The 27,418-nt window shown below is 47.3% G+C and overlaps 1 protein-coding gene across 2 annotated transcripts; it reads right to left on the bottom strand.

Annotated features, from left to right (window-relative positions):
* Positions 1-690: 690 nt before the first annotated feature.
* LOC146759948 (uncharacterized) lies at positions 691-25,906 on the bottom strand. Of its 2 annotated transcripts, XM_085555059.1 has the most exons (6): positions 25,821-25,906; positions 25,500-25,619; positions 24,031-24,099; positions 16,350-16,558; positions 12,803-12,904; positions 10,522-10,792 (listed from the first exon to the last, which is right to left on the bottom strand). In XM_085555059.1, exons 2-5 carry the CDS (start codon positions 25,536-25,538, stop codon positions 12,841-12,843), a joined length of 381 nt encoding a protein of 126 aa, XP_085411185.1. In that variant the 5' UTR covers positions 25,539-25,619; positions 25,821-25,906; the 3' UTR covers positions 10,522-10,792; positions 12,803-12,840. The 2 variants fall into 2 exon arrangements, 1 of the variants encoding a protein (XP_085411185.1); XR_014948862.1 differs by lacking the exons at positions 12,803-12,904; positions 16,350-16,558; positions 24,031-24,099; positions 25,500-25,619; positions 25,821-25,906 and adding exons at positions 691-3,841; positions 10,979-11,411 and having other exon boundaries at positions 10,478-10,792.
* Between the last annotated feature and the right edge of the window lie 1,512 nt (positions 25,907-27,418).

Here is a 27,418-nt window from a genome sequence, read left to right as displayed (position 1 = left end):
AAAACTGCTGACTTATCATCCTGAAAACTGGTCAAAAAAAAGCACAGCGCCTCAAACACACCTCTTGACAGAGGGGCTGTGAGGCTGAGTGTTTCATTATCCGCTCCTGCCTTATGTTTCTCTTGGCTCAGAGTCAGAGCCACCGACTCAGCTTGTAGCCCCTGGCTTTTAAATAGCCATGGAGTGACCTTTTCACACCAAACCAGGGCTCCAAAATCCTGCTTGGGTGCTGTGATGCTACTTAGCCTGCCCTGCCCAGGATCAGACCCCATCCCCACCATCCACATCCGCCAGACCTGGTCGTGCCCTTCCCAATGTTTCCTCCTTTTGCTGGGCCAGGCAGGGGTCAGGACGTGGGAAATCCTGCCGCCTCCTGCCAGCTGGCCTTGCCGGCACTGGGTGACACGTCCTGGGTGGGAGCCAAGGCCCCACCACAGCCCTGCAACACTTCTTGCTGGCTGCCTCCTGGGGCGAGCAGGATGCTTGGACCAAGTGTGCATGCCATGCATTACACAGCCCCAGGTCACTTCTGGGGCCACCACTGCACCTCTGCTTTCACCAGCCACCTTACAAGGTAAACGTAGCAACATTCTGAGTTGCAGTAGTAGTAGTACTAGTAGTAGCCTACTCTTAATACTGAAGAGAGCAGCCAAGAGGCTGGGGCAGGCAGCAGGGGACGCAGGTGAGGCTCTGTGCAAGAAGAAATGCCCAAAGGGTGTTCCCTTGCCCAGACCAAAAGATATTCCCAAGACGACCTCAGTTCACAGCCAACACCAAAACCCCCACAGCTGCCCCCTGCCTACCCGAGACCCCTTTAACACTAGAAGGCACATCAAGCTGCACTGGGGCTGAGCAACCTCCTGCTGACCATCCATTCCCAGGAGCTGAAGGGCCAGAGCCACCATCTCCCCAAGCCCACGTCCCTTCTGTGCCCCAGGAGGGATGGAAAAGCCATTTGTCATCCTTCTGAGCTGTTTCCCCGCCTGTGCAGCTGACCGCCTCCAGCACTGCAGGCTCCCAACCTGCCTAAGGAGAAACCGGACCAAAACAAGCAGTGCGGAGGCAGAGGGAAAGGCCCTTTATTTTTTTAAGGGATATTGAAGACTGGAGTGGAGAGCCAGCAGAGTGAAAAACAGCCACGTGGGGACTGTGAAAATAGGAGCTGAAGAGAGGAAGATGGGAAAGGTCTAATAAAAAGAGTCACAGTATATAAAATACACAGGCGCCCACCTCCACCAGGAAGGCTGTGGGAGGGGGTCTTGGTGGTATTCTTTGGCTGTTTGAGTCTGTCCAGGCAGACAAAGTCTGTACTGTAACTGGGTCTGGATCAGACTGGTAAGGATCACCATTTCACTCTGTCAAACTCAAACACAATGCTTTTCCCTCACAGCATTTCATTACAATGTTATTCTGTGGCAGAAATCAAGGGAGGTCACAAGCAGCTCCTCCAAAACGCAGGTAGCTGTCCTGAGCTCTCAGCCATGCCCAGACCCCAGGTGGAAAAGAAACACTTCCCTCACATAAACAAAAGCTACAAGGGAAGGCTCTACCCAAGAAATCAGACCCAGGTCCCACCAAAATCCCACGAGTATTGCCCCTGTGCAGAGATCCCCACCTACATCTGGCCCTGCTGCCAATTCAGTACAGTTACTGCTGCCATTGAGGCTTCAGAGCCTTTTCCTAACCTGAATTAAGCTTCTCCAGAGTGGTGGAGAAGCCCCATGTAACCTCTGAACTGGAAAAACACAATGCCACAGAGCAACATCTTGCTTACAGGTAGTAACGCCCAGTCCCAGACCAAGTGATCTGAAGTACCAGCTTCCCAGCTGAAGGAAACATATATTTCCTTATCGTTTGCTATAAATACAGCTGTGCTGTTTTCCTGACCATGTTATTCTTACGGTCCTTATCGTGTGCACTCAGATAGCGAAGGCACAGTCACACACTTCACAGCCTTCTTGCTCCCCTGTTCCCAGCTTTCCTAAACCATTTACATTCTCAGACTCTCATGTCCTGAAGCTCTCCTATGGCAACGGGTGACCCTGCCCAGAACCTCCACATCCTGAACAGCTCAGCAGATGAACTTGTCTTCCTTTTCCCCCTCTTTGCCACACAGAAACCTTACTCAGAATTAAGGATGTACTGAAATGTCACTACTGATAAACATTTATTTTTGGTGAGGAACATGATGCGTGCTTGTTTATAGGTGGTGGAGTAGGCCGGTGAGAAGCAATATGCACGTGCCAAGTCTTGCAACATCTTAACGCTTCTGAATGTCTCAGAAGAATCACATTGTCTGGTCCTCAGGGCATATGGACACAAAAAAATGCAATGGGGAAGAAGATTCCCAAGGTCTTGGCACAGAGACTGAAGGGAAACATCCCACAGTAAAATATCTGAGATGGGACTATGGCTGGCAAAAGGTGCCTTCATTTCTGCACTGCTCACAGCAAACCAAGACCTCACCTGCCACAACAGCTGAATGCAGTTTTGATCCATCTTTGGAGAAGTGGGGAAGACATTTCATTTACAAGATCTTTTAAATTTGAACCAAAATTGTTCCTGCTGTTTAAGGGGACATTTCTCATTGTTATGCCAATCTGGATCCTAGATTTTAGTTCTCTTCCATCACAAACCTGTAGAGCTTTACATAATGCTTTTTCAATCTACCTTAGAAATCCATTCTAATCTGGAAAGAGAATGCACCTCCTATGCTTGAACAAAGACCTAAACACACTGAGTATGAGAAAACACTTGTTATAGTAAAGACAGGCCCCTTTATCACTTCTTTTATGTATGTCCAACTGCTGACCATACTAAAACGCACATTGACATCCACATTGCCAAACACTGTAAAATACTTCACATCAGGTACCAGGAAAACCAAGAAAGAAACCACAGAATATACAAACGCAAGTCTTAGATACTTATTCAAGCACAACTTTCTCGGCCTCTTTCTTTTTGAGATGAAGTTTGGTTATACACATTCAAGATCTTCCAAAACTTCAACAAGTTTAGAAGAGTGCTGGCTACCCTTCACATCCATTTCTTCTGCACAATCAAATGTACCAAAAGACAATGAGGAAGGCTGTATGATTCATAGTAATGGAATGAAATGCCATTCACAAATGTTTTTTCCATAGCAATTTGTCACTTATTGTATTGAAACCACTTGAGAAGAAGTGTCTCAAAGAGCCTTTTGATATTAGCATGATTAAAAACATAATGTAATTAAGCAATCCCAAAAGATTTCTCTGTGTTATGAGTAGGACCTTCAGTGACCACTTCATTCAACCACCCTAACATATGGGTGCTTGTAAGAGAAGGCTGTTATTCTGAAAGATGCCTCAGATAGTTGTATAACACCAAGGAATTCAAATCTCCTTGCTCAGAGGCATTTTGCCTCACCAAAATTTAGCTATTCAGCTTTGGCACTGGGTCTAGTCTATGCTCCTCAAACCCTTCTCAAACTACCCAAAAAGATACAACTCCTACAAGTCATTCTGCCCACCTCAATGTTGATATCTAAAGTTAATGGGAACATTTGCCCCCTGGATGCATCTTTCTTTCTCCACTGACTATCCAGATGACTATCTGCTTTTACTGTCATATGCATAATTAGTATTTACGTACAAACTCACTACGTGCTTGTCCACATTCATTTCCCAAGCATGCATAACTTTACATTCATATACAATGTGGCATTATACAAGCCTTCAAAGAAGCAGACAAATATACCCTTCCAAGGTGCCCGCAGTCACAGACCCCTACCTGCTGGGCAGTTGCATCGCTGGTGCGTCTCTCGAACTTCTCGATGTCTCGGCAAGTGAAACTTCAATTTCTATTAAGGAAGGAAAAAGAGTAAATGGAGTCACTAACACTGCTGAAACCCAAAGCCTCAAATTCTTGGAAAAGTGGGATCGGGCAACACTACCCAAGTAGAGATGGGAGAGAGAGAGCAGACCAGCTTGGGAATGAAAAGAGGCATTAGAGTTCATAGTCTTTAACTAGGGTTTGATTAGAAGCAGACCAGCGGAGTTTCATAATGGCCTCCAAATGTGGTCTTCCTGACAGGCATTACAAAGTCAAGAGCCATTAGTGGGGATCGCATCCTCATGAGAAAACTGCATTTCACAGAAGACTCACTTGGAAGACAGAAAAACAGAGATGTGAAGAAGGTACTCTTCCCTCCGTAGAAGACCTCATATGCCCACAGAGACACCTGAACAGACAGAAAGGCTGCATCAAAAATTACAGCAGAAAGTGGCCTGAAAAAAGCAATGGCATTTCATTAAACCACCACGGGCTTTGAAGTTTAATGTTACTGCAGCGCAGAACAAAACAAAACCTACTGAGAGCCTTCACAAGGTGGAATAGTGTCAAAATGCTCATTTCCAATGAGTTAGTGTTTCTAATAGAGCTGGTGTGCTGGTACACCCAAGGCCATGGCCTCCTCACTCAATGTAAATATCAATAAAATTGACCCACATCCAGAGCAAAATGCACTTTGGGGTCAACATCCACAGTACCGCTTGTAGACATAATTAAAATAACTGCAATTTAGAGAGAAAATGCAAATCAATCCAAATAAGTTATTCATTAATGCCTGTGAATCACACTTGGTTAATGATTTGAGCTGCTTTGAGAATACTGAGCTGTAAGGGTGTTGTGCTAAGGAGACCTTCCCTCTTACCAGGTAACCCTCAAGCCCAGCTGTGCAAGTTGCATCCTCTTATAGTCCAGCCTACTTCATAGCCAGGGCTGACATGAGAAAGAAATAATCCTATGTTAGACTAAAAGAAGCCCATGCCCAGGAGCATATATAATTGATCTGATTCTCACAAGTTAATGAGCAGCATCCTGCAAGAAAACATCAGTTTGGGGACATTTTGTTTTAGAAAGGAAAATAAATGCACATTTCTTCCTAGGTAAGAGAACAGTAGAACTGTCTGGAGTGCTTCTATTTTTCACTTTGAAGGGACTGGCTCCCTTATTGCAAGTCTAAATCAAAGTGAGCTGTTACAACTGAGCAGAAATGGACTATTTCCAGAGCATCTTTGTTGCACTGTATATTAAAATGTTTTGATAGCGACTTGATGTGATATCAGGGAGGGGAGAAGGTTTCACATGAGAGGAGCTGCCAGTTCCCACACAGCATTTTATCTGTGTCTGCTGTCTCAGTCTAAAAGCAGAGATACTTGCATCTGGGCACGTTCCCATCTAACTGCCACCCCAACTGGCACGGCTCTGTTCCACAGCACTGTCTGGCTTTGAACACTCTGTGCTAATGGTCAAACATGGGCACAAATAGGACAGCAGAGGCTTTATTTGGATACTCAATGGTATGCAAACATAAGTATTCGCATTTCCATCTACGCACACGCCAATCAAAATGTCTCAATGTGAGACTGCCACATCTGAGTGCGGTTCCTGTATTTGGGAGTCAGGCTTCACACAGCTTTCATGATTATACAGGAAGAGTTGATGGTTCACATGGACTGAGCAGGAAGTCAGTTCCTAATCAGCAAGATTCTGACACCCTGCCTGCAGCAGGACCCTTTTTATAGAGGAGAAACCTGCAAGGAAACACATAACAAACACAGAGGTCCCCTGGGGACCAGGGAGGAATAGTCCAGGGGTGAGCAGAGTTAGGGTTTGCTACAAGAAGCCTTGGCTGCACCTCTGCTGGCACACCAGGAGAACAGCAGCATAACCAAACTTATCAGGGGAAGTGATGACCCAGCAGGATTCAAGCACGGCCAGGAGAGGAACAAGAGTGACAACATTTCCCCACGACTTTATCTGCAGGGTTGGGAAAGTGGAAGCAGCCTGGCCTGCTGAAGTAGCCTTCCCATGGAAAACAGGCCCTGGAGGAGACAGGGGTGCTGCTCTGCAGGGCAAACATTGGTACCAAGTGTCCATCGGGCACTCATCAATGCTGGGCATTTTCCCCATCCCGGGCCATTTAGGTGCCTCCCCAGAGCCCAGGAGCTCCACAGGCCCTGTGAGTGCAAAGTGCACTCAAAATGCTGTGGGACTGCACCTCTTCAGCAGGAACCAAACCTGGCAGGAATTTAGGAGCGCCTGGATTTCAGTTTCCAGCAGAGTCTATTGAACAAACACTGACAGCAATAGAAAAAAATCTTTGGCTTACAGAGACCTTAGGTCAAACTTGGGCTGAGATGGTGAAGCAAAACAAATTCCCAATGTTTTCTGCTTCCCTCATTACCACTGTGCAAAATCCTGCCTGGTCCAACATGAGAAGCTAGATTTGCTAAAGACAGCAAAAAAAAGAAAAGGCTTTCCTCTAAAAGCAGCTTTTCCAACACAACAGAAAGCAGTCACTTCAGGGCAAAGGCTGACTTTTGTAAGCAAAAATTAAATTATTTGGTCTCTGGAAATCTTAAGTGTTTGTGATCTCCTGAGATCTGCAGTTGGCTTTTTCACCTGGGTGATATCTAGAGCACTGAGCAACAGGACAGACACTGTCTATCTCTTGCCCAGGCAGAAACGCTAAAAGCACTCCTTAGACCGAACATCAGTCTGCCCATATGGCATGCTTGCTCTTGCCTGACATGTTTTCCAGCAACTTAGCGGCTGCATCTTCCCCCTACACATATGAAAGCGGCTGAAGAAGCTCGTGCCAGTGGCAGAGCTGACCAGCTCCTACAAGGGGCCTCCTAAGCCTTGCAACTGTCTATTTTGGATGGGCACTTGAAATTAGGTGAAAGAGAGGGCACTTCTTCAAAGGGGGCAGATTAATAGCTCTTTAGCAGATGCAGTTGTTTGCAGTCACCCGGGGTGGTGAAATCATTTCCCACCACTATCTCCAGCAGCTAAAAGAAACATGTCTTAAATAGATAATCTATTACAACCATCAGGAGGATTTCAAGGGCTGGTGGTTCTGTTAACTCTCATTGTTTTATCTCCAATTTTACTGTTTTTTCTTAAAGGTCCAGTCCCTGGAAACTCAGGACTATGTGGCAGAGAGTAAAAGCAAGCAGTGAGCTCTCCTGAATGGAGGGAAATCATGAAGCTAAGCCATCCAGGTTCAAGGACTGCAGGCAGACAGAAGAAAGGGGGATTTAACCACCAAAAGAATCAGAAGGAAAAGCAGAACTCTCATGATTTTATCCTAATGGTTTCCGCTCGCAGAGGCAAGGCTTAGAGAAAACTTTCTGACACTTGAGGATGCATTTTTCACTATAGTTTTGAAGATATTTAAGCAAATGATGAAAATAAATAAATAAATAAAGCTTTAAGTGAGGAGAGAAAAGGAGCTTTCAGGTGTTCCTCCTTGGCTTTCTTAAGCAAGGAGAGTGTCCCAGAGAAATACAGAGACAGCAGTGATGACCAAAGCCCCCTTCCCATTCATGGCACAACCCTTCATTCTTTATGGCATTACTTGGCAGGTGACAAATACCTTAGATCCAAACCCAAGAGGCCAAAAACACCCATGAGGGAGCTGAAGGGCATGTGACCTTCCCCCAGGCTTTAGAGGATACCTGCTTTTGTTTTACACACACACACCTCCTGCTCTTTTTCCCCTTCCAGCAGCACTAAACCCATCCTGCTCTCCACCCTGCCAAGCTTTTAGCAAGCAAAACAGTACCAAATGTTACCCAGCATGGGAAAAGACCTTGTTTTCTTCTTTGGAAAGTTTTCTCTCTACTACAAATACCAGTAGTGAGTTTATTTGTGCTCTTTATATGATTTTCTGTTGCCCCATAAATGCAGAGGAATTCTTACACATAGCCAAAGTTCTCTCTGAACTGCCTGTTCTGGCCCACTCCATGCAGACATTTTCAGGGGAAAACAGTCGATTTGTGCCTTGCAGAAAACTCCCCTCTGGTGTTTGCTGACACCAGGAAGAAGTTCTTACCATAACAAGCAAAGCAGTGCTGGCCAGGCTTCTTCACACAAAGAATCTGCCACCCTGCTTGTCCTGCTGATCTGAGATGGAACATTCCCACCAGTTGGCTTAAACTTACTTAACACATTATACAAACCAGCCCACCTCCTCTCCCTGTCAGTTTTGTTTTATTTCTACTTGTCCAGCGAGCACCTGCCATGTCTGGCATTTTGCACTTCTTGGTGCAATCCTTATGGCCCCTGCAGCTGCCTGCACACCCTGGGGACACCCAGATGTGAATGTGTCACGGTCTGGAGGGCACCACGTGCTCAAGCTCAGAGCAATATGAATTTAAGCACAACCTTAGAGCTCCTCTATCAGGCTTCAGAAGCTTTGCTTCTTCATGTTCTTCCAGCTCACAGGCAGAGAAGATAGGGAATGGATAGCAGTGAGGAGCAACAGAGATTTAACTCACCCATAACAAAAGCTGGAGCATGCCCTGGGCGAGAGCCACCAGCCCTCAGCACCTTCACCAGACCTTTGCCCTTTCCTGCTCACCAGCAGCACTCCCCCAACCTCACCAGATTTCAAGGGCCGACCTCAGACTTGCTTCAGCGCCCTCCTATGTCCATCACCTCCCACCTCCCCATCCACCACTGCGAGCTCCTTGCAAAGCTGAGGCTTCTTTAAAGCCTTACTATTTTATTTTATTTTATTTTGGTGATGGATAAGGTGGAGTTGGAAGCTGTGAAACCCATTAAGGTCAAAACAGGAGGAAACTGCAAGAATGTGGCAGTGAAGCAGCAAGGCAAGAGGGGGAACAAGTATCTCGCTTTCACACCCACCACAGCCGTTCTGGCCACAGCCACTATTTCCCCAGCCCAACTCACCACTGTCTCTTATTTTCCCAGTTTTTCTTCTTTCATCTTTTCCTTGTTCCCTTCCTTCTTTTCTGTCTTTCTCTATCCTTCTTGCCCCTTACCATCCAGTCTGGGAGACCACACGACTTAGCCTCACTTCAGACATAATGAAAAGGACAGCGGGGATGTGCGTGTTTCCCTTCCCTAAACAAGAGCCCCATATACCAGCCCACCATCATAGCAGACCTCCACCCTGCACCTTGAGCTACTCATCCCATGCCACTACCCCCAAAACGGCTGCATCAGGAGCTGAGCTTATGCAGACAAAGAGGGTGAGGAAGGTCCTGCACTTGGGTGCACAGCCCTCCTGCTAATCCTGCAGGCAGCAGCTCTCCCCAGATGTTAAAAACTCAAGACCTTCACCAGGCATCTCCTATATGGGCTCTGGTGCCTTTCTCCAAGCTGTTTTTGAAGCTTTGGCCAAACAATCAGCTAGCAGTCCTAGCAGCCCCTGTCCAATGGCTGCTGCCTGCACTGACTGTGGGGCTGGGACCACTGCAGGGCTGCTCAGAAAGCAGGGGTGATGATGGGCACGTGGGCAGTGCGATAGCCCCATTTCCTTGTTAAGCTGGGCTATAAAAAGGCAGAAAGGTGCCACAGGCAGCAGGACACCCTGTCCATCCGGCCCTCCGGCACTGCTCCCAGGAGGGGTCCTGCAACACGTCTCAAATCACCCAGGATAAACCCTGACTTCCCGAGAGGCTCATACAAGCAGTGATGAGGAGGACGCTGCACATCATCCTCTGCCCGCTGGTGGGAATGCAGTCCCTGCCCAAAGGTGCAGCTGTGCAGTACCAGTCTGGCCAGTGGCACTTGTGCTTACTCTCCTCACAGCTCTCTTTTCTGCAATGTTGCCTGCGTAGCCCCTGACATATCAAAATGACTTCAAAGTCCTGATGAAGCAAGAGCTCCTGCAGGGTGCCCACCACTCATGGGGTAAAAGCATGCAAACAAACCTCAACAGCATCAGCACAGTGAAAGGAAAGGCACTGGCAGATCAATGGTGAAAATTCATGCTTTTCTGCCCTCTTTACTGGCTCAAGCTCAGCCTTCTTTAACAGCAGCTCCCCTGTCCTCAGCCTTACAGGAATAGCCTCCTGGCTCTAGTGGGGTTTGGATGGGACCCAAACGGGTGTAGCATGGCCATATGCTTTGCAGTGATGCCCCAGCAGTACCAGAAGTTATCTTGGCAGCACCAGCACATCTCATTTCCAAAGCCAAGTGCAGTGGAAGGGGTCAGGACTAGTACAACAGAGAAGCCAGCCTGTCATGACTTGGCCTTTTTGCAGCTACCTGCTGCTACAGCACAGCCTGGGCTTTCCTCCTCCCATCAGCTATAGTGTACCTTGCCCGTCCCTCTTCCAGGTCTCAAACCTACACTGAATTCACAAATTTAACCTCCAGCCCCAGCTGTCTCAGCAGGCAATACCACCAGTCACCAAACAGAAAGGGATGGAGGCTCTTCTACCCTGCAGGGAATGGGAATGAGGTCTCCCCTTTTGACAGGGCTGAGGGAAGCAAACACCAGGCAGGTTTGAGAGGTGGGATGGACCTGAAAGCATGGGAAATCCAGCCTAGCAGCATCACTCCCACAGAAATACATTTCTAAAGTGGAGAGAAACATACACTGCAAACATACAAGCACGCACATGCATTAAAACCTATAGTAAGGCATACCATCCACGCAAAATAAAAGGACACCAACCTCATCAAGCAGTTGGTCAACTCTTCCCAAAATAGCCGTCTCCATTTGGTCTGCTGAGAGCCAGGCAGGGAGCTGCGTGGATCTATCCGCTTCCAAGTGGGACACCCGGGATTGCAGATCAGAGGTCCGAAAGTAAAGCAGGAGGCTGAGCACCAGAGAGAGCAGGGAGATGCCGGGCAGCCCCGAGCCCAACAGCAGCGGGAGGCGGCAGCATCTCTCCCCATCGCCGGTCCTGGGGGGAGCCACGCACCCCCTATCAAAAGCTGCTTCGCCGACACCTTTCCAGCTCTTCTCCTCCAACATTCCCTCACTGTCCTGAGAAACAATAAATAAATAAATAGAATAAATAAAGCCTCCCTCCTATTCCAAGAAGCACAATCCAGAAGGCATAGAAAACAAACGTCCAAAGGGATCCCGGTGCCAGCAAATGACAACTAACAGCAAGAATGACAAAAGTGGATGGGGGTGTCTAAAAAATGAAAAACAAAAACGCACACATACAAAAAGAGGTGCTGGGGGGGAAAAACGGATCCAACCGCAGCAAAGATTCGGAGAGAAAATAAAAATCTGAGGAGAATCGTTTTTTCTGTCTTTCAGTCTTTTGAGTCGCTGGTAGGTTTTGATTTTCTCCTAAGCTGCCCGTTTCAGTTCCTTCGCAGACCGGCCAGGAGCTCACACATGAAAGTCCCCATTAGAGAGAGGTAATTCTCAGCTGTTCCGGCGACGCTGTGCTCTGGCTGATCGTGGCTCCTCTGTAACATGACACACTCCCTCCAAAAGACGGGGCTGGGTTGAGCGAGCCGCGGCTTCCCAAAGTAACCTCCTCTGCTCTCCCGCTCTCTCCACCTCTCCTTCTCCGCATGATTTATTTATTTATGCAAAGCGCCGGGGTGGGATTGGGATGTGAGACGCCCCGGTCCCGCTCGGTCCCCGAACCACCTCTCCGCCGCCAGCCCTTCCCTTTGAAGTGGCTCTCGCTGAGGTTATTTATAGCGGCAGGAAAGAGATTGTAAAGCAGAGGCTGGGTTCGCACCAGCCCGCTCCTTGCTTTTCTCCCCGCAGCCGGAGAGCGCAAAAGGGACGGCACAAGTGGGCTGCCGAGCCCCCAGCCGGACCCCTAGGCGGCACCGAGGCAGCGGGGTATTTTGAGCCCAGGATTCGGGAGGAGCAGCTGGGCAGGGGGAGAACGGGAGAGAAACAGACGGAAACCAAAGCTAAGAGTCAAGGGCGCTCGCAAAAACTTAACTACGGGCAGAGGAGAGCAATGCCCCAGGCAGGCAAACTATAGCACGAGGTGGGGAACGCCTGGGGCTTGAGCTGGTCCTAAAATCTGACAAGTCCAGGGAACCTCAGGCATTCAGAGGAATGAATCTGCTGAAGCCCTCTAGTGAAGCAGAGCTTCCTGTCATCTCCCCCGTCCCACCGGACATGGGGCAACAGGCAGAAACCCCCCTTGGCAGAGAGCAGCTCCCCCAGAACGTGGTACAGGGCAGCCCCAAGCCACACGTTCAGGAAATAAGGCCCCTTTCTGTTCCTCAAGAGTAACAGAGGCTCACCTCCCCCGGATTTTCCAAGCATGACATACAATATTTTATCCTCCAGAGTGACACATGGGGTCTGCTGAGTCCCGGTCTGTCCATCCATCCTTTGATCTACATCTCTTGCACATGCAGCAGCAAAGCAGCACAGGGCCCATTGCTGCACGCACTCGTTAAAAACAGGGCAGCAAATTGGTCTCTTAAAATCTGGCTCCCTTGTGGCTCCTTCGCTGTCATTTACACATTTTAAATGAAGATTTTGCGTGCAGTCTGTGCTGGAAATTATTGGCAGAGAAAACTCATATTCATCTCTCGCCCGCTCTCCATTTCAGAGGGCTGGAAGAAATTGACCTTCGGGGAGCAGGCTAAAGCAAGCAAGACTTGTTTCTTCTCCTCCAGACAAACCCTTGGAGGGCCCGGTAGCACACAGCCCCAATTCTTTGAACTGCCTCATGCCATTTTTGCAGTCACTTGCTTCCCAAAATGGAGTTTTAGTGTCTGCAAGGCAGGAAATCCTTTCTTTATTTCTTTTAGCAGGTTTGTTGCCATCTCACTGGTCAAATTTGCTTTGCTGTTCTGGAGTGCATGGAGAACACTCCTCTGATGGCTACAGCTTTTCATCAGTTTCTCATATGAGCGAACAGGGCTGTGTAATACATAAACCAGGCACATACAGGGTGTCTATTTGTTCAGGAGGCGCAGCTCCCCCATCTGACACCCCTTGCTCAGTCACTCACAGACATCCATACATTCACAGCCTGTTTCTTTGTAGAGGGAAAGGACTCACCAAGGCCATGGCTCTGCAGCTTGGTGTTTGGACAGCAATTACTGATCCACGGAGCTTCCTGAAGTGCCACTTGGCATCATAGCAATATTTTCACCAAATAACCTGGGACAAAAAAAGAAAGGGAGGTGCTGAGAAGCTGAGGATAAAATGTTTGGGAATTGTTGATCTACATGGGGTAATAACTGGGATGCTGGACATCCTAGAGAACACTGAAGTACATGACTTAAAGGCCATGGCTGAGCTACTGAGGACAGCAGCAGCCTGCCTGTATCATACATAGCTTTAACTGAAGGCTGTCTCATTTATACCAGCCCAAGCACCAGAAATCATGAAAATGCACCCACTAAGCTGAAAGCGGAAATCTGCTGGGTGTCTACATTTCATTTCCCTGCACCAGCTGGGGAGAGCTCTCTGCTCTTTCACTCTGATTTGCAGTAAAGATCCTGTTGTCCAGACACAAGCATCGCCTGAATGACTCTGTAAGTGCCTTTTCCTGCCTCCCCTCCAGCTCCTCTCCAGCTGATCAGTTCACTTACAGGGTATGTTGTAGCTGCAGTCAGCTGGGTTTCACAGGGAAGCCTTGGCTGCAGATGTGTGTGGGGGGGTTAATTTTTCTATCCATGAGGCATTTAGGAGGCCTGTCAACCCATGCCAGTAAAAAAGGACTACTCTAGCTACAAACCTGAGCCAACTGTGCTTACTGAGCATGCAGCACTGCCTGTTGAACAAGCTGCCTCCAGAGACCACCTCAGCACACAGAGTCATCTCGTTGCTCCTGGAGTGAAGCTAAGCCCAACCTTCAGCTTCTTTTGCAGATTAGGAGATGATAGGTGCCAGCCTGAAACCAGTCCTCCTGTAAGTTCACGACTCTTGAAATTGGTCAAGTAGAAGCAGATGCTCAACAGATCAGAGTGGTTTCACTGACCAGTGACTCTCAGAGCAGGCTGGACTGCAGAGCTCTTCTCCAGAAGTTTGATCCAACTCCTGACAAGGACAGTGGCCATATATATCCATCACTTACCACCCCACAGGACCTCCTGGGGTGGTTACAGACCTCAGCACAAACATAGAACAAAATCTGGAGCAAATATAAGGTAATACGTATCTCCTGAGACAACTGAATGTATCCATCCAACAGAATAAAGTGTTTCACATCTAGCACATGGCATTGGGTCAACCAGTGCACTGGATACAGTTACACACAGGTATGAGAGCCTCCAGGTTCATAAGTCTGTAACTGTTACCACTTTATCCATCCTGGGACGTTTGTATGAGGGCATCAAAGTCCATCACAGAGAGGTTCCCCAGTGCTGCTCTGCTACAGGCACACAGTGCTTGAAGGGGATTGATATGTGGGAACTCCTCATGGGGCATAGCAGGCAGCAAAGAAGTCTCATTGCAGAAGACCATGGGCCCTCTGGCTCCAGGAGATACCACTACACACCACCAGTCAGAAGTGAGAGAGCCAAGCATAGATGAGATGCCAAACTTCTGCACACATGTTTCAAGCCAGCGAGCTACCTAGAGAGTCTTCATTTGGCCTGGAAAACGGTGGGCAACAGCAGCAGACCTTCCTTACTATACTTCATTTTAAGTGGAGCTTTTTAATGAAAAGAAAAACAAAAGCAAACGTGCTCTTCCTGTCGCTAACTGGAAGCTGAGGCCAACTGCATGGAGATGGCCTTGCACTCAATCCCATCAGCAATCTCTACAACCGCCTGTAGAAAGATTCTCCTTTTTGATCTGTTTACTAGGGAGAAAATAAGCCCAACCCCACTTCTCTTTTTATCCCCCCCCCCCTCCCCCAGGAAATGTGGGAGTCTTGATGTGCTCAAAAGAGCCATTAACTAGCAGCCGACATCTCCAGCTATTGTAAATATATGAACTCAAGGCCTTTTGCTGCGTTTATTAGACTCAAGAACAACATCTGGAAACAGATGTTTTCTGAGAGCAGAGGAGGGGAGGGAGGATGGGAAAAAAAAACAAGAGGGAAGAAAAGGACTCTTCCAAGTGGAAGTATATGGGTCTGCAGACAATCCCTTCACAAAACACTGTTCAGAAGAAGCATTGCAAGGGGCTGAGGAAAGTGCAGCCACATCACTCCTACATAAGGCAGGGTGAGCAGGACATCCTGGGGGGGCTGCTGGAGAGAAGCAGTGTTTGGGATGAAAGGGGCAAGTGGAGGGTGTAGAAAACCTCTGTCTACTGAGAACAGTCACAGAGCTCACAGAAATGAGCTTTCCTCATCATGAGCATCCCAGTCCTCAGCTGCTCTGTGTCCCACAGACTGCAGGCTTGTGGCAGGGCAATGTTACCCATCCTGCAGCATGGCAGCATCTACCACAGTGACCCACTTGCCTTTCAGTTGGGGCACAAAGCCTGAGTTCTCCAAGGGACACCACCAGGGTCCCATCAGCCACTGGGAGCCTTTCCCCAGATGGCAAACAAGATGGGATGTTCCCACCCAAGGGCTGTGAAGGACCAAGGGGCCTTACTCTGACTTAATGATCTCTTAATGACCCCACGCCTCATGTTTAGACAATATTTAGAGAACTGCATAGTGCTAAGAGGGGGAAAAGCTACACAGGCACACATGTATTTAAAAATATAAGCCACGCATCTTTAGAGAAACTCTACTCTCAACTAGATATGCTTTCTCTTAGGCATCAGAGGTGACTGAAGTACAAAAGAGGCCTGATACCAAAACTTCCCTGAAAAGCTTCTAGGGAAATGTGTCTGTACCCATATGCTTACATGCATATACTCACCATCTTTACAGCCATCATTTTCTCTTCTGTAACCCCAGGCTCACCTCTAGCATTCCCAGTCCTGCCTCTCCTTTAATACACAGCTACAAATACAGGTCAGAAATACTGAATATTATCTACCTACTTTAGCAGTAGTTTATAGGAAGCTTTAAGTAGCCCATGGAGAAGAACAATTCCTGCCTTAGGAGCTGCTCCAACTCATTGTGGAGTTATAAAATAAAAGCGCTTCCAATCCTTTGGGAAAAGGGTTATGAAAAATGCATGGAAAAAAATGTACTGTCCACACATATTAATATCATGGCTGTTTTTAATCACTTGGTCCCTACAAAACAAACTCACTGAACAATATGAACTCCTAGCCCTGACAAGGACAGAAAGAAAGAAGCAAAGCTAGCCATAGCCAGTCAGGGCTTTATATTTTCATAACCTTAAAACATCCATGCTCAATTTTGCTTCCCTCCTGTCAAAGCCAAACTTGCTTCATGCAACTGCAGTGGCAGAAAGGTGCCGCACAACAGAGCAGAGCTGGGTTGTGCCAAGACAATGATGTGAGCCTGGCCACCAGCAGCTCCTGCAGAGGCTGGGTCAGAACCTCCAAGGGAAGATTAATCAAACCCTGGTTTTGCTCAGTTTGAAACAAACACCTCCTAAAGGCTGACAACCCCATCTCCCATACCCCAACCACAGAAGGAAATCCCAGATCAACTTTGTAAGAGCAGCAGGAAGCAAGAGGTGGATGCATAGTTTAGATGCCCACATACCCTGTGTTTTCAACTAACCTCTTGCCTCTTCTTTGGAAATACTTCACGGCCAAGCAGGGGGTGGGAAACAGTTCTATTCTGTTTTTGGCAGTAGGTTTTCTTTTCCACCCGATCTGGAGCTGATTTTTAATGGGTCGTGCTGGGTGCCGTGGGAGTCTAAAGATGGTCATCTCTGCTGGCCTCATTTTTTCTGTTATCTTGTTTCTTGCAGAGCCTGGGTGGTAAGACTTCTAGGGGAAGAGAAGTTAATTAAGAAGAATGACATTGCTGCAAGTAAAACAAGGAAAAGCCTCCATGCCGGCAGCAGCATTACCAAAATTTGCTAACTTAAAAACACACACAGCAGCCTGTGGAAGATGGGTTTTGCTTAGGACTGAGAGATACCTGCCTCAGGAAAACTGCTTTAATAGTAAACAGCTCTGTGAGGTTGCTACTGCTGAAAGCCTCCAGTCTCACTACCCAGCTCCCAGCTGGGTTCTTGCATCCACCTAAAAGCCCACACTCCTTATACCCTGCCTCTTTGCCCAGCACAAGGGTCCTGTTCAGTCACAGCTACTATTTTCCAGGGATACATTTCTAAGCCACCCCTTTCTCTCACCTTTTGCATCAGCCGTTCAGGCTGCACAGAAACCTGGACAAGCAACACATACAGGATGAGAACACTACAAGACAAGTTAGAAACCCCAAAAGCCTATGGCCAAGCCCTAAGTGCCCCTGCCCATAGGAGGCACAGCACTCATACCCTGAGGCAGGCAGAGCTGTGTCGCATCTCAGCCTTGGAAACCAAAGCCTACAACACCAAGGCATATGCCCATGCGCGAGCAGCTGGGGAACCCACAGCAGCTTTATTTGGCCTTTGAAGCTAATGAATTGGAGCTGGGACGGTTGGGAAACCCAGACAAAGTGTCAACTGCACTGAGAGAAGTAAAAATAACGAAACAAGGCTCCTCCAGAAGATGGATTGCTTGAGTCCAGGAGCAAAGGGGAGTGGATATAGCTAGTTCAGGAAATTGAAAACAACTTTTGGTAAGAAGTTCCTTTTGCTCTAACATTTGGTCTTTTATCAAAGCTCACTCGGATCCTGACAGCAGCATGCCAAGCAGCTCTGCTCCGTTGTAATGCAAAAGACAGGCCCAGCAGCCAGGATGTTAGCAGCTAATGGAGCAGAGTCAGGTTTGATTTCCCTGGAAATTGCTCACAGGGGAAACCCAGGAGACAAGGAACGCTGCTAAAGTCCTTCTGTGACACCACAGCTTCCCCTGCACAGGTTGAAGCCCTTGCTCGTGCCCTCTGCCTTCACCCCACAGCTCGTCTCTGCACTTCAGCAGGGGGGGAGAGCAAAGTAAAAGCAAGGAAGGGGAGATGTGAGCCCCTGCCTGATGTCAGGGCAGAGAAGCAGTGCTGGAGAGCAGCACAGCTCCTTCCTTGCTTCAGGGGTTTTCTCTTGTACCAGCATTGCTTTCTTAGTACCTGATGTAAATCTTCCTGCCAAGGGGTTAGCCTCACTCGTAAGCAGCTCTATCAGCAAATCCTCAGCCATCTGTATTCTCTTCCCACTCCTTGTGTTTTTCAGATGTCACTGCGAGTCTGCATCCTTTCAGCAGCAGTGCTAGAGGAGCATGGAAAGCCGCTTTTGCACCCCAAAGGAATTCTGGCAAGGCTGGTTCACAAGTGCATATCCAAGGTTGTGGTCTTCCTTCAGGACACTGCTTCCTCTTCATTCTGGTGCACCCAAGGGGCACATCCAAAGCAGACTGCCAAGAAAACTACTTGTTTTAAAAGAAAAGGCCCAATTCCTCTCACTTGGGACTTGTTACAGCCCATGGAAAAAAGACTTTTGGCTTCCCTAGGCTTCATCCCATATATCTCAAGCTGGCTTGACATCAGTGCAGTTGCTCCCTATTTGTGCTGGTTCAGTAAAAAGGAATCCATTGTGACAGGTCCCAATGAGAAGATGGAAGAGTCGGGTGCTCCAGCCGCAAAACTCTACATACACAAGGGGAGGAGTTGAGCCTCCTCCCCATCTTACCACAGGCATCTGAAACTGCCTTGTGATGCTTAATAACCTTCTCCGTCTTTCTCCTCAATAAATCATAGCTATCTGCTTTATACACATAGACATAAAAATAACTGGAAGTTGCATTTGAGCATTGATACCTGCTTCAAATTTAAGAGGCCTGTTGCAAATCACAACAGCAGGGAATAAAGCAAAAATACTTAATAGATTAGTATTAAAATGTAGTAAACACACCGTTGCAATTTCCCTTTAAGGACACTAGCCAGTAAAGGTGGCTCACATTGTTTAGGCTCAAAACATTTAGGTGCTCTGCTCATATGCCAATACACAGTGCAGTGAATAAGAATCGCTTCCCTGTGTTAAAAGGAGTAAGCAAGTTGAGAGCTCCCCTCATGGGTGCTCCTGCCCAGCACCCACCTTGCAAAAGCTCATCCTGCACAGGTAGCTTACAGCATCATGGGCACCATGATGGGTATGGGCAAAGCTAGTGCAGCCTGTGCCATGTGCACAGGTTTTGCCATTCCCAAGAGCTTCCTCGCATGTTGACAGGAAGAGAGCTGCCTCCCACGGGTGCTGGGCCACACACAACTGGCCCTGTGTATTTGGAGCATGGGAGTTAGCGCAGAGGCTGAAATATCATGCCTATCAGTAGGGCCCTGTGAAGAGAAAATAGCAGAGGATCTGGTGGCAGTTTCCTTTCAAGACATACAGGAATAGCAGCACACATCTCTGCCGGATCATATGGACTGAATTCCTCTACCCAAATCCTTTGGCTTTGAATTCTTCTGCAAACCATTTTTTCTCCTCCTTGGCTTGTTTGTTGTTTCAGGACCAGTAAATCACCAAGAATGGTTTATATTATATAACCACCCTGTCCTTACTGCATTTCGGGGAGGAGATTCTGACATACAGCCAGATCTAATTTGTACTTTAAATTGGCTTCTGGGCCAGGCACTCATGCCTTCCAGATGGAAAATCCAGTTGCACGTACCAGCAAGTATCCCAGTGCGCTTGGCTCCTGAATCAGCTTTGTTCCTAGCACTCCAAAGCCTGCTCTGCAGCATGCTTTCCTTTTCTTTTACAGCTGAAGAGGGGTTGATGGTCATAGCAGTTCCTGGTGAGGCAGCATCACATTCCACCACCTGTACCAGTTCAGCTGTCAGCCTTGCCTCGCTATCCTGTTATTTTTCCTAGAAGCCTATTCAACAGCTGTAGCTTGATTGCTGCCAGATTTGGGATTTGTCTCCCAGGGTAAGTCCTTTCAGGTTGCCTTTTCAAGGGTGACTCTGCTACACTTGCTCAACCTGTTAAAATTATTTTTGATCCAGGGTAGCGTTAAAGTAAAGTAAATACCATGTCGCTTTCATGCATGCAAAGATTTGGATGGCACAAGATCCTCTCTTCTCCTGCCAGAGCAGAATCAAAGGTTCTTTTGGCCCTGGATTAGGTTACAGACAGAATCTGGCCAGCAGCACGTTATGCATGGGACACTCCAACATCGCTCATAGCAACAGGGAGCTAAAGTGCTGCTGCTGCTGATGACAAGCCTGAGCTGTCATTTGCTTTGAAGTGAACCAGTGAGACAAGGTAGCCACTGCCTTGAAACAACCCCACATGCAGCTGGGAGCATGTTTTGGAGCTGTCCTGTTCCACACGTCCATCAATGGAAACGGCAGACCAGGCAAGGCACACATACCATATCCCACAGGCAGGCTCAATGCCTGGAGCTGGACATTTGTTTGTATTTATCCATTAGGGAAACAGCATTCAAAGACATGGTTTTCTGCACCATAGGCAGATGTGAACCTGCATTTGGTCTGTGGCTTCCCCACCAGTCCCTGTGATATCTTTTGTCTTTTTAGCCTTGCTCTCTCAAGCCACACACAGTTCTAAAATAGCATGGTCTGATAGATAAAACAACAGTATGATCCTTTTCCCACCCCTGCCACTCTTCTGCTCAGTAGCATTGAGAAAGGCCATTTACTCTTTGTATCACCATCCCTTCCTCTATCTGTGACACGAGACTAATGACTCTACTCCATAAGCTGCTCTCAGATAAAATGCTGACCAGGGTTATCATTTGGGGAAGAAGAACAGATAAAACATCAACCACAGAATGCTTCCAGACAAAACTACCAAAGCTCTCCCTTACATACATGCCCTGAATCTAATGCTACCCATGGTGAACAACACGCTGCCTTTCTGGTCTGGAAAGGCTTGTCACCATGGCATCATTTGAGCCTGCTGATGCTCATCTCACACCTCCAAGAGATACATTCCACGCTTCACCATGGGAAGTGAGCAGCGGTGCTGTGGGATGCCTAAGAAGCCATCCAGGGTAGTAAAGAGCAAGGGCCCCTGTCTACTGATTGTCTGTCTGATACTGATAGAGGCACAACCACCTCGCCACAAGCCTTCTACAGCCTCCTCAGGCTCCATGTTTTTTTAGGAGCTCCCTTTGCTCTGCTTAGAAACATGCATGGGATCAAACTGAGCTTCTGGGGGGAAAATTAAGAGTTTAAGAATGAGCTTCCTCAGAGTCATCATCTGTGGACTGTCAAAGACTGAAAAGCAGGTGAGAAGACTGCCAGTCATTAGCTGAATGAGGAAGACCTCATCTGAAAGCCTTTGTGAGAAACCCACCCCTAAAAGCCAGTGCTGCAGCTTGAAAGCATGTGGGTGGTTTCTGCCCTGATGGGCACCAGCACTGCACAAGAGCAGGAGCACAGTGGCTGGCAGGGACAACAAAGGTTAACCAGGCACGTTTCTTGTGCAGGAGAGCTGAGGCGTTGATCAGCACGTAGCAGAGATGGGCATATCTGCAGTCATGTCTCCACCATACAGCACCCACTCATCTCCTGGGTCTCCATTTGCAGCACCTCTTCTAGGAACACACATTTAGCACAGTAGTATAAACCACCGTCATATCTGAGTGGCTGCACTTTATAGCCACTTCAGCTGAGGCCCAAACAATTGCAGAGTCCACTGTAGCAAAGATTGGGCCCGTATATTATTTTTAAAGCAATAGTTTGTTTTGGTTTCACTCACTTGCCTTCACCTCTCTGAAACTGCCCTCTGTTTGTTTAGGATATTTGCAAGCATGCAGTGTTTTCCCATCCAACTTTGCAAGGGACACTGCCGTCTTAGCAGGCTCTGCCTTTGGCTCCTGTGCTGCTATGGCCAAGTCCTTGGATTCCTTGCAGGGTAAATCAAATGATGTCTAGAAAAGCAGATGTGAAAAAATAACATATGCAAAAGGACTGACACATTAAACTATGAGCAGTAATGGCAGGTGTGCAGGAGAGTTCCAAGACCAATGCTTATTGCTCCAGTGGATAAAAAGGCTGCAAAGGCTGGGGATCTACACTGCATACTCCAAGTCAAACCAGTCAAATTCTCTCATACTGAAGGCTGGCACTTTGGCAAACAGGGAATTGCAGACCAGTGCTTCTCCCAAAAGCTTCTCCCAAGTGCTCCCAGCCCTGTTTGATGCTTCCCTCATGCAGGGCTGAGGCCCAGCAGCAGGGACCAGCTAGAACTGGCTCCTGAAAAGATGGAAAAATAGTTTCCTGAGGGAAAAGAAGAATTAGGCTTGTTTCATTTTGAAGGCTTGTTTGTTTGATGCCTTTGGGAGAAAAAAAGAAAAAAAAAAGAGAGAGAAAAGAAAAAAGGAAAAAGGAAAGAAGAAACCATTAAAAACTACATAAAGCAGCTATCCCTGTTGACAAAAATTACTGTCTGGCTGCAGTGCTATGCTAAGTTAGATGTGGCACAGCATTGCTCAGCAGCAATGAGGGCCGTCAGAGATCGCCACTGACAGCAGCTGCTAAAAAGGAAAACCAGAGGGAGGGATACCTTTCTTGGCATAGCTGCCACCTATGCTCACACTACAATAGCAGTGAAATTACGCTGTCTTTCGTTAACTTCTCAGTCAAACACCCCATAGTCAAAACAGCTTGTCTTGCAAAATATGTTACTGGTTGCAAGCGTCAAAGCAACTTTTCTCTATCTTTCCTTAGACAAAACATATTCTCGCTCCCATAAAGTAACACCACGGAGAGTTTCCTATGTGATTACAGAAAACCAGGAACCAAACCCACACACCTCCTCACTGAGATACCCAGTGCTCTGAAACTGGAAATCTATTCAAATGCTTCCCTTTGGCTGAGCCAGGAGCCTCAGGGATCCCAGAAACCTGACGTAGTGCCCCAAGATCTGTTACACAGAGGCAAAACCCACATTTCTGCTGCCAAAACACAGCAAAAAGCAGCGTTCCTGCCATTTCTTCAGCCGATTTCAATTGAGGGAAGGAGGGGGGAGGGCAGGGTCAAAGCTTGCAAGTGCCCTCTAGAACCCCCTGGAAGGCTCCAGAATGAGTCCCCTCAGCACTACCAGGCAGGAAGGATGCTTTCCTGACAGTCCTCCTCAGTCAGGGCACCCAAAATAAGTCTCCGTGCATGCTCAAGGAGCCATCACCTTGGGGATCATCTCAGGCCTGCAGTGCTTTGCCTCTGTCCCATCTTAGCACCAGACAGGATGCAGGAAGCTGCACACCACTGGCCCTACCTCTGCCCACAGTTACAGAAATGGCAATAATTAAGTTGTAAATGCAGCGAACCCCTTCAAGCTCCCCCCACCCCCCAGTATGTTTTCACTTCAGTTGTACAGCAGAAATATTTCCTGGCATCTGTCTTCAATTGAGGGCAGGGAGGGAGGTAAAGCTGGTGGAGAGCAGACCTGAGGAAGGGACGTGCTCTTAGAGGTCCTTTGGGGAAAAGGGGGGAAGAAAAGAAAAAGAGCAATAGTGCCTCTGATCAACATTTCCACAATGGTGTATTTGAGGTAGTAAGCATAAGCCCCATTATTTCAGGCACGTGGACCACTATGCTCCAGTACCAAACTGCAGGCTGCTTCATTTCTACATGCTAGATAAATACCTGCATCTTCACTTGTGTGTTTCCTTGCTGGAAATCCAACAAGAAGAATCCCCCCACAGAATTAGCAAAGCAGATACTAGTGCAAAAGCCAGAATGGGAAGAACAAAATGCTGACAGACTCACCACTGGCCTCAGCACAACACTCCTGCCTGGGAAAGCACAGAGGCACTGCATCCCCATTGCTGCCTGTACATACTTAAGCTGCAGGAACCAGGAGCAGCAAGAAACAGTTGTGGGCAAAATCAGAGACCACTGCAGGAGGAGATGATGGCCCACACCTGCTGCATTGCTGGGGAGCACCTGGGGCTGGGCTCACAAACCAAGCCCTGGAAAAAAGCTCAGCAGCTTCTCTTTGCTGGCAAGTGCTCGTGCCATCACAGCCTTGTGTAGAGCTGGCCTGTGCCATGTGAGCAGTGTACAACAATGCAGTGAAATATCACCTGCAAGCAGCTCTTGCTCTTAGACAAGGTAATTTCACCTCACTCCTGTTCACTGCACGCACACAGAGAGTTTATTATCCTCTTTCCATCTGCAAAACATGAGGTTTTCTCTTCAGTGTTATAACCCTTCCAGCAGAACCACTTGTACTTTTTTTCATATCCTTGCTGGGACATACTGAAAAAAAAGCTTCTCAATGCAAAGCTGTTTTCCACGGCACATCCTCCAGACTGCTCTGCTCCTTCCCACAAGTTCCAGCTTTTCTCCCAAATCCACCTTGTACCAAAAAAACCCAGTGTTTACTTACACAAGAAACACGTTGTTCCTGCTGTGTCGTGGCCCTTTTGTTAACATACAAAGGTCTTCTGAACAGCGCCTGCCAGTTCCAGAGGGAAAGCCAAGCAATTAATGACCAACAGAGCCCCAGCTAATCATTCTGCATGCATTACCTTCACACAGAAGCCAACAAAGTAATAAAATCAACAGGGCCAGTGCAAACTGCTGCATTGCCCAAATGGAATCACCTGCTGCTATGGTATTTCCATAAAACCCCATCCCCTCTTACTCCAAGCCACTCCACCCCCACATTTCTTTTCCTGCAGTATGGGCTTAAAGGACACAAGTGCTCACAGGAGTTACATCTTGTCATAGGAAACATCAGAGTATCTTATCTGGGCACCAACTGTCGTTCTTCGTCTCAATAACACACAGAAAATCCTAAAATTTATACCCTCTAAACATTAGAATGTGCACCAGAATTTAAAATAATAGCAAAAAATAATAATAATAAATAAATAACAGGGAGATATATCCACACCCAATGCTCAGAGCTCTGGCTTATGTGAGAATAAACAGAAAATCCTGATTCTGTAATATCCTCTTTCCAGGTTATTCTAGGTCCCCAGACCCATGACAGAAGGACCTAAGCCCCATTTTTCCATGCAAGCATAGCTCCTTAGCACACAAAACCCTGCATGACCAGGAAGGTCGAGCTCGCTGCCATGCTTCCAGGTGGTCCCAATTAATCCCATGGAGTTAGAGCACAGCACGTAATCGGGAGCTCACCCGTGCAGTCAGCAACTGGGAGCCCCAGACATGCTGTATTTATCTGTAAATCAAAGTGAAGCTAAGCAGCTCCCTGTCCTTGACAGCATTGGTGTGTCTCCCAGAACATGTTACAAACGATTTTTTATGACATGCTATGTGTCTTTCCACGTAGGACGGAGTGTTTATCCAAGGGTTTCTTCTGAAAAAAATATCAGAGACCATCCAGTGGGACCAGAATATATTCAAGAGCATATGCTGTCTTGTTTTTTTTTTGTTGTTGTTTTTTGTGGGCTTTTTGGTCCATCAATAGCCATTGTGCTTTTTAAAGAACGAAGAAGTTTTGTTAATGGAAAAGCTTTTCAACGCTTTGATTTCTGAGTTTTTCCTCCTCCCCCCACCCCTTTCTTTCTCTGCAAAATGCCACTTGCAATTCACCATCTTTTTGTTCTGGGTGGTTATGCTAAAACTTCTGACCAAAGGCTTCTGGCCAAATTTCACCCTCAGATATGCGTATTCAACTGCTGGTGAAATTAGTGGTTTGTTTGCGTGCAAGTTGCAGGAAGGAATTTGGCTCAGTCGGCAGCATTTTCCAAGTGGCCACAGAGTGCATGCAGACCAATTGTTCAGACCCACACTTTGGACACCATGGCCCAAGGGCAGCCAAATTCCCAGACCCCCACACATCACATACCAAAACATTCATGGTGCTGAGATGCTGAGAAAGCATACCTCAGTGTTGGAGGAGGATGTAGAACATCTGCTTGGCATGCTGGCATGGGAGCTGGCTGCTGGGCTCTCCTCTCCAGGTCACTTTTGTGGCCACAATTCTTCTGAGCTACCTGAAGGAATCTACAGGTAGGGGCATCACAGAGGAAAGCAGGCATTAGGTGTTATAAGTGTACATTATCTGCACATCTACCTGGGGTTTGGTGCATTGCTGAGTGACTCACATAGAACCCTGCTTGCTCTCCACTGATTGCAGAGTGTACAGTGACAATAATGAAAAGATGGTGGTAAATACCCAAAAGGTTATTTGCAGGAAAAACTCACCTGTATGGAAGCCTTCAGTCTGCTGGGAACTGCTGAGGCAATGTCCACCAGGGAACAATCTCCAAGAGATGCTGCCTTAATAGTGGTCAGCCCTTAAATGAGGTCTAGAGGAGGTGGAGTCAAGCTCCACCCCTTCTGAGAGCACAGCTAAATTACTCTCACCTGTGCTCCCACAGCTGACCCAACACTTGCCTCAGCTGATTAATCAGAGGTTCAGGCTGTGATTACCAATTCCCCATACACAGAGGTAGGTGGGTGCCTCCACAACACTCACCAGAGTTATGACACCATACACCCAAGGGCTCAAATGTTGCATGCTACAAGGTGATGAACAAACTGTATTTAGGAAAAAAAGCTGCATGTAGAAAGTCTAGTTGTTCCATGCATGCATGCTCTGCATGGAGGAATCTGCCCTGATGGTGAAATTAGGATGGAGGAAATGACACTGTGTACGGCTGGTCCCCATGTTATTTCAGTTAGTGACAGGGCAGTAATGAGTTCCAAGAGGAGCGAAAGGCAAAAGAATGAACAAGCCTAATGTTGATCTCTTTTGTTCATACAGCTAACAACTGAATCTTCACGCACACCATTCTTCAATAAAAAGGATTAAGAGCAAACGCTGCAGCATGCCCACCACATTTCCAGCCCAAAGGCCTTTCTGGTATTTGTATCCATCTCCGTACAAGATTTAAAAACCTCTCCTCCATGCTGAGGTACACACAGAGAAAATAACACCCCTGACACAAAATCTAGTCCACATCCTTTTTAAACCAGATTATTCACACTCATGTATTTTGGGAGACAATGTAAACACGGTCCAAACTGGTCAGCTCATAGAAATTTCCCAGGTAAGCCTTTGAACTGAAACCCAGTAAGTCATTACCAATTTACAGAAGCCAGTTTTCTTTGTCAACAGGCTTATTTAACAGCTCTCTGCACCAGCAACTTGTTACAGAAGCACACAAACCTTCTCCTAGGAGAGTTACATAGAGGCTGCAAGCCTATTTGGTCATTCAGATGAATTTTTGGGCCCTTACCCTTTGGTCCATGTTCTGCAACAGTCTCTCCAAAAGCCATGAAGCTCATCATCAAAAGAACACTCCACAACATCAACAAAAGCACTAGAAGTAACTTTGCAAGACTGCACATGGCATATAGACATATAGGAATAGTGCAAGACTTTGATCTTCAGCCAGGAAATATTTCTGTCCTTCTAAAATCTGCACCTTCATAAACATGAGATTTTTTTGGGGGGTTGAACCTGCTCTGTGACATCCAAGTAACTCCCAATGGAGCTGAACCAAAAAAAGCCCAATAAACCGCTCAACTAAAAGAACAGAAAATAATTGCCCTCAAAGGAAGAATCTCTCCAGTGTCTTGGCTGCGTAACACTACGATAAACCTGAATAAATTGGTCTTGGTCTCTGTTGACACCGAAGACCTGGATGGATGTTGTTGCCATCCCTTTGAACTGAAGGACACAAAAGACCTCATTTATTCTTCCTTCTTCATTCCCTGCCATAAAAGCCAGGAAATTTAGTAATATGGCATTTCCAGTGCCATTTCATTTACTTTGTGCCTGAATTATTTTTATTTCC

This window comes from Coturnix japonica, chromosome 8 (assembly GCF_054131305.1).
Source record: "Coturnix japonica strain WE chromosome 8, WE-NBRP24, whole genome shotgun sequence".
Lineage (NCBI taxonomy): Eukaryota > Metazoa > Chordata > Aves > Galliformes > Phasianidae > Coturnix > Coturnix japonica.
The sequence above is the reverse complement of the archived record's forward strand: the minus strand, read 5'-3'. Positions and strand labels throughout refer to the sequence as shown.

Excerpts from the sequence above, each read along its gene's own strand:
- LOC146759948 (XM_085555059.1), bottom strand. The coding sequence starts at position 25,538 with ATGCCAAGCAGATGTTCTACATCCTCCTCCAACACTGAG. Across the intron at positions 16,559-24,030 it reads AGGAACAACGTGTTTCTTGT|TCTTACCACCCAGGCTCTGC; the intron begins GTAAGTAAACAC and ends TTCCCCTAGAAG. Across the intron at positions 12,905-16,349 it reads TTCCAAAGAAGAGGCAAGAG|GTTATTTGGTGAAAATATTG; the intron begins GTTAGTTGAAAA and ends TTTTTGTCCCAG.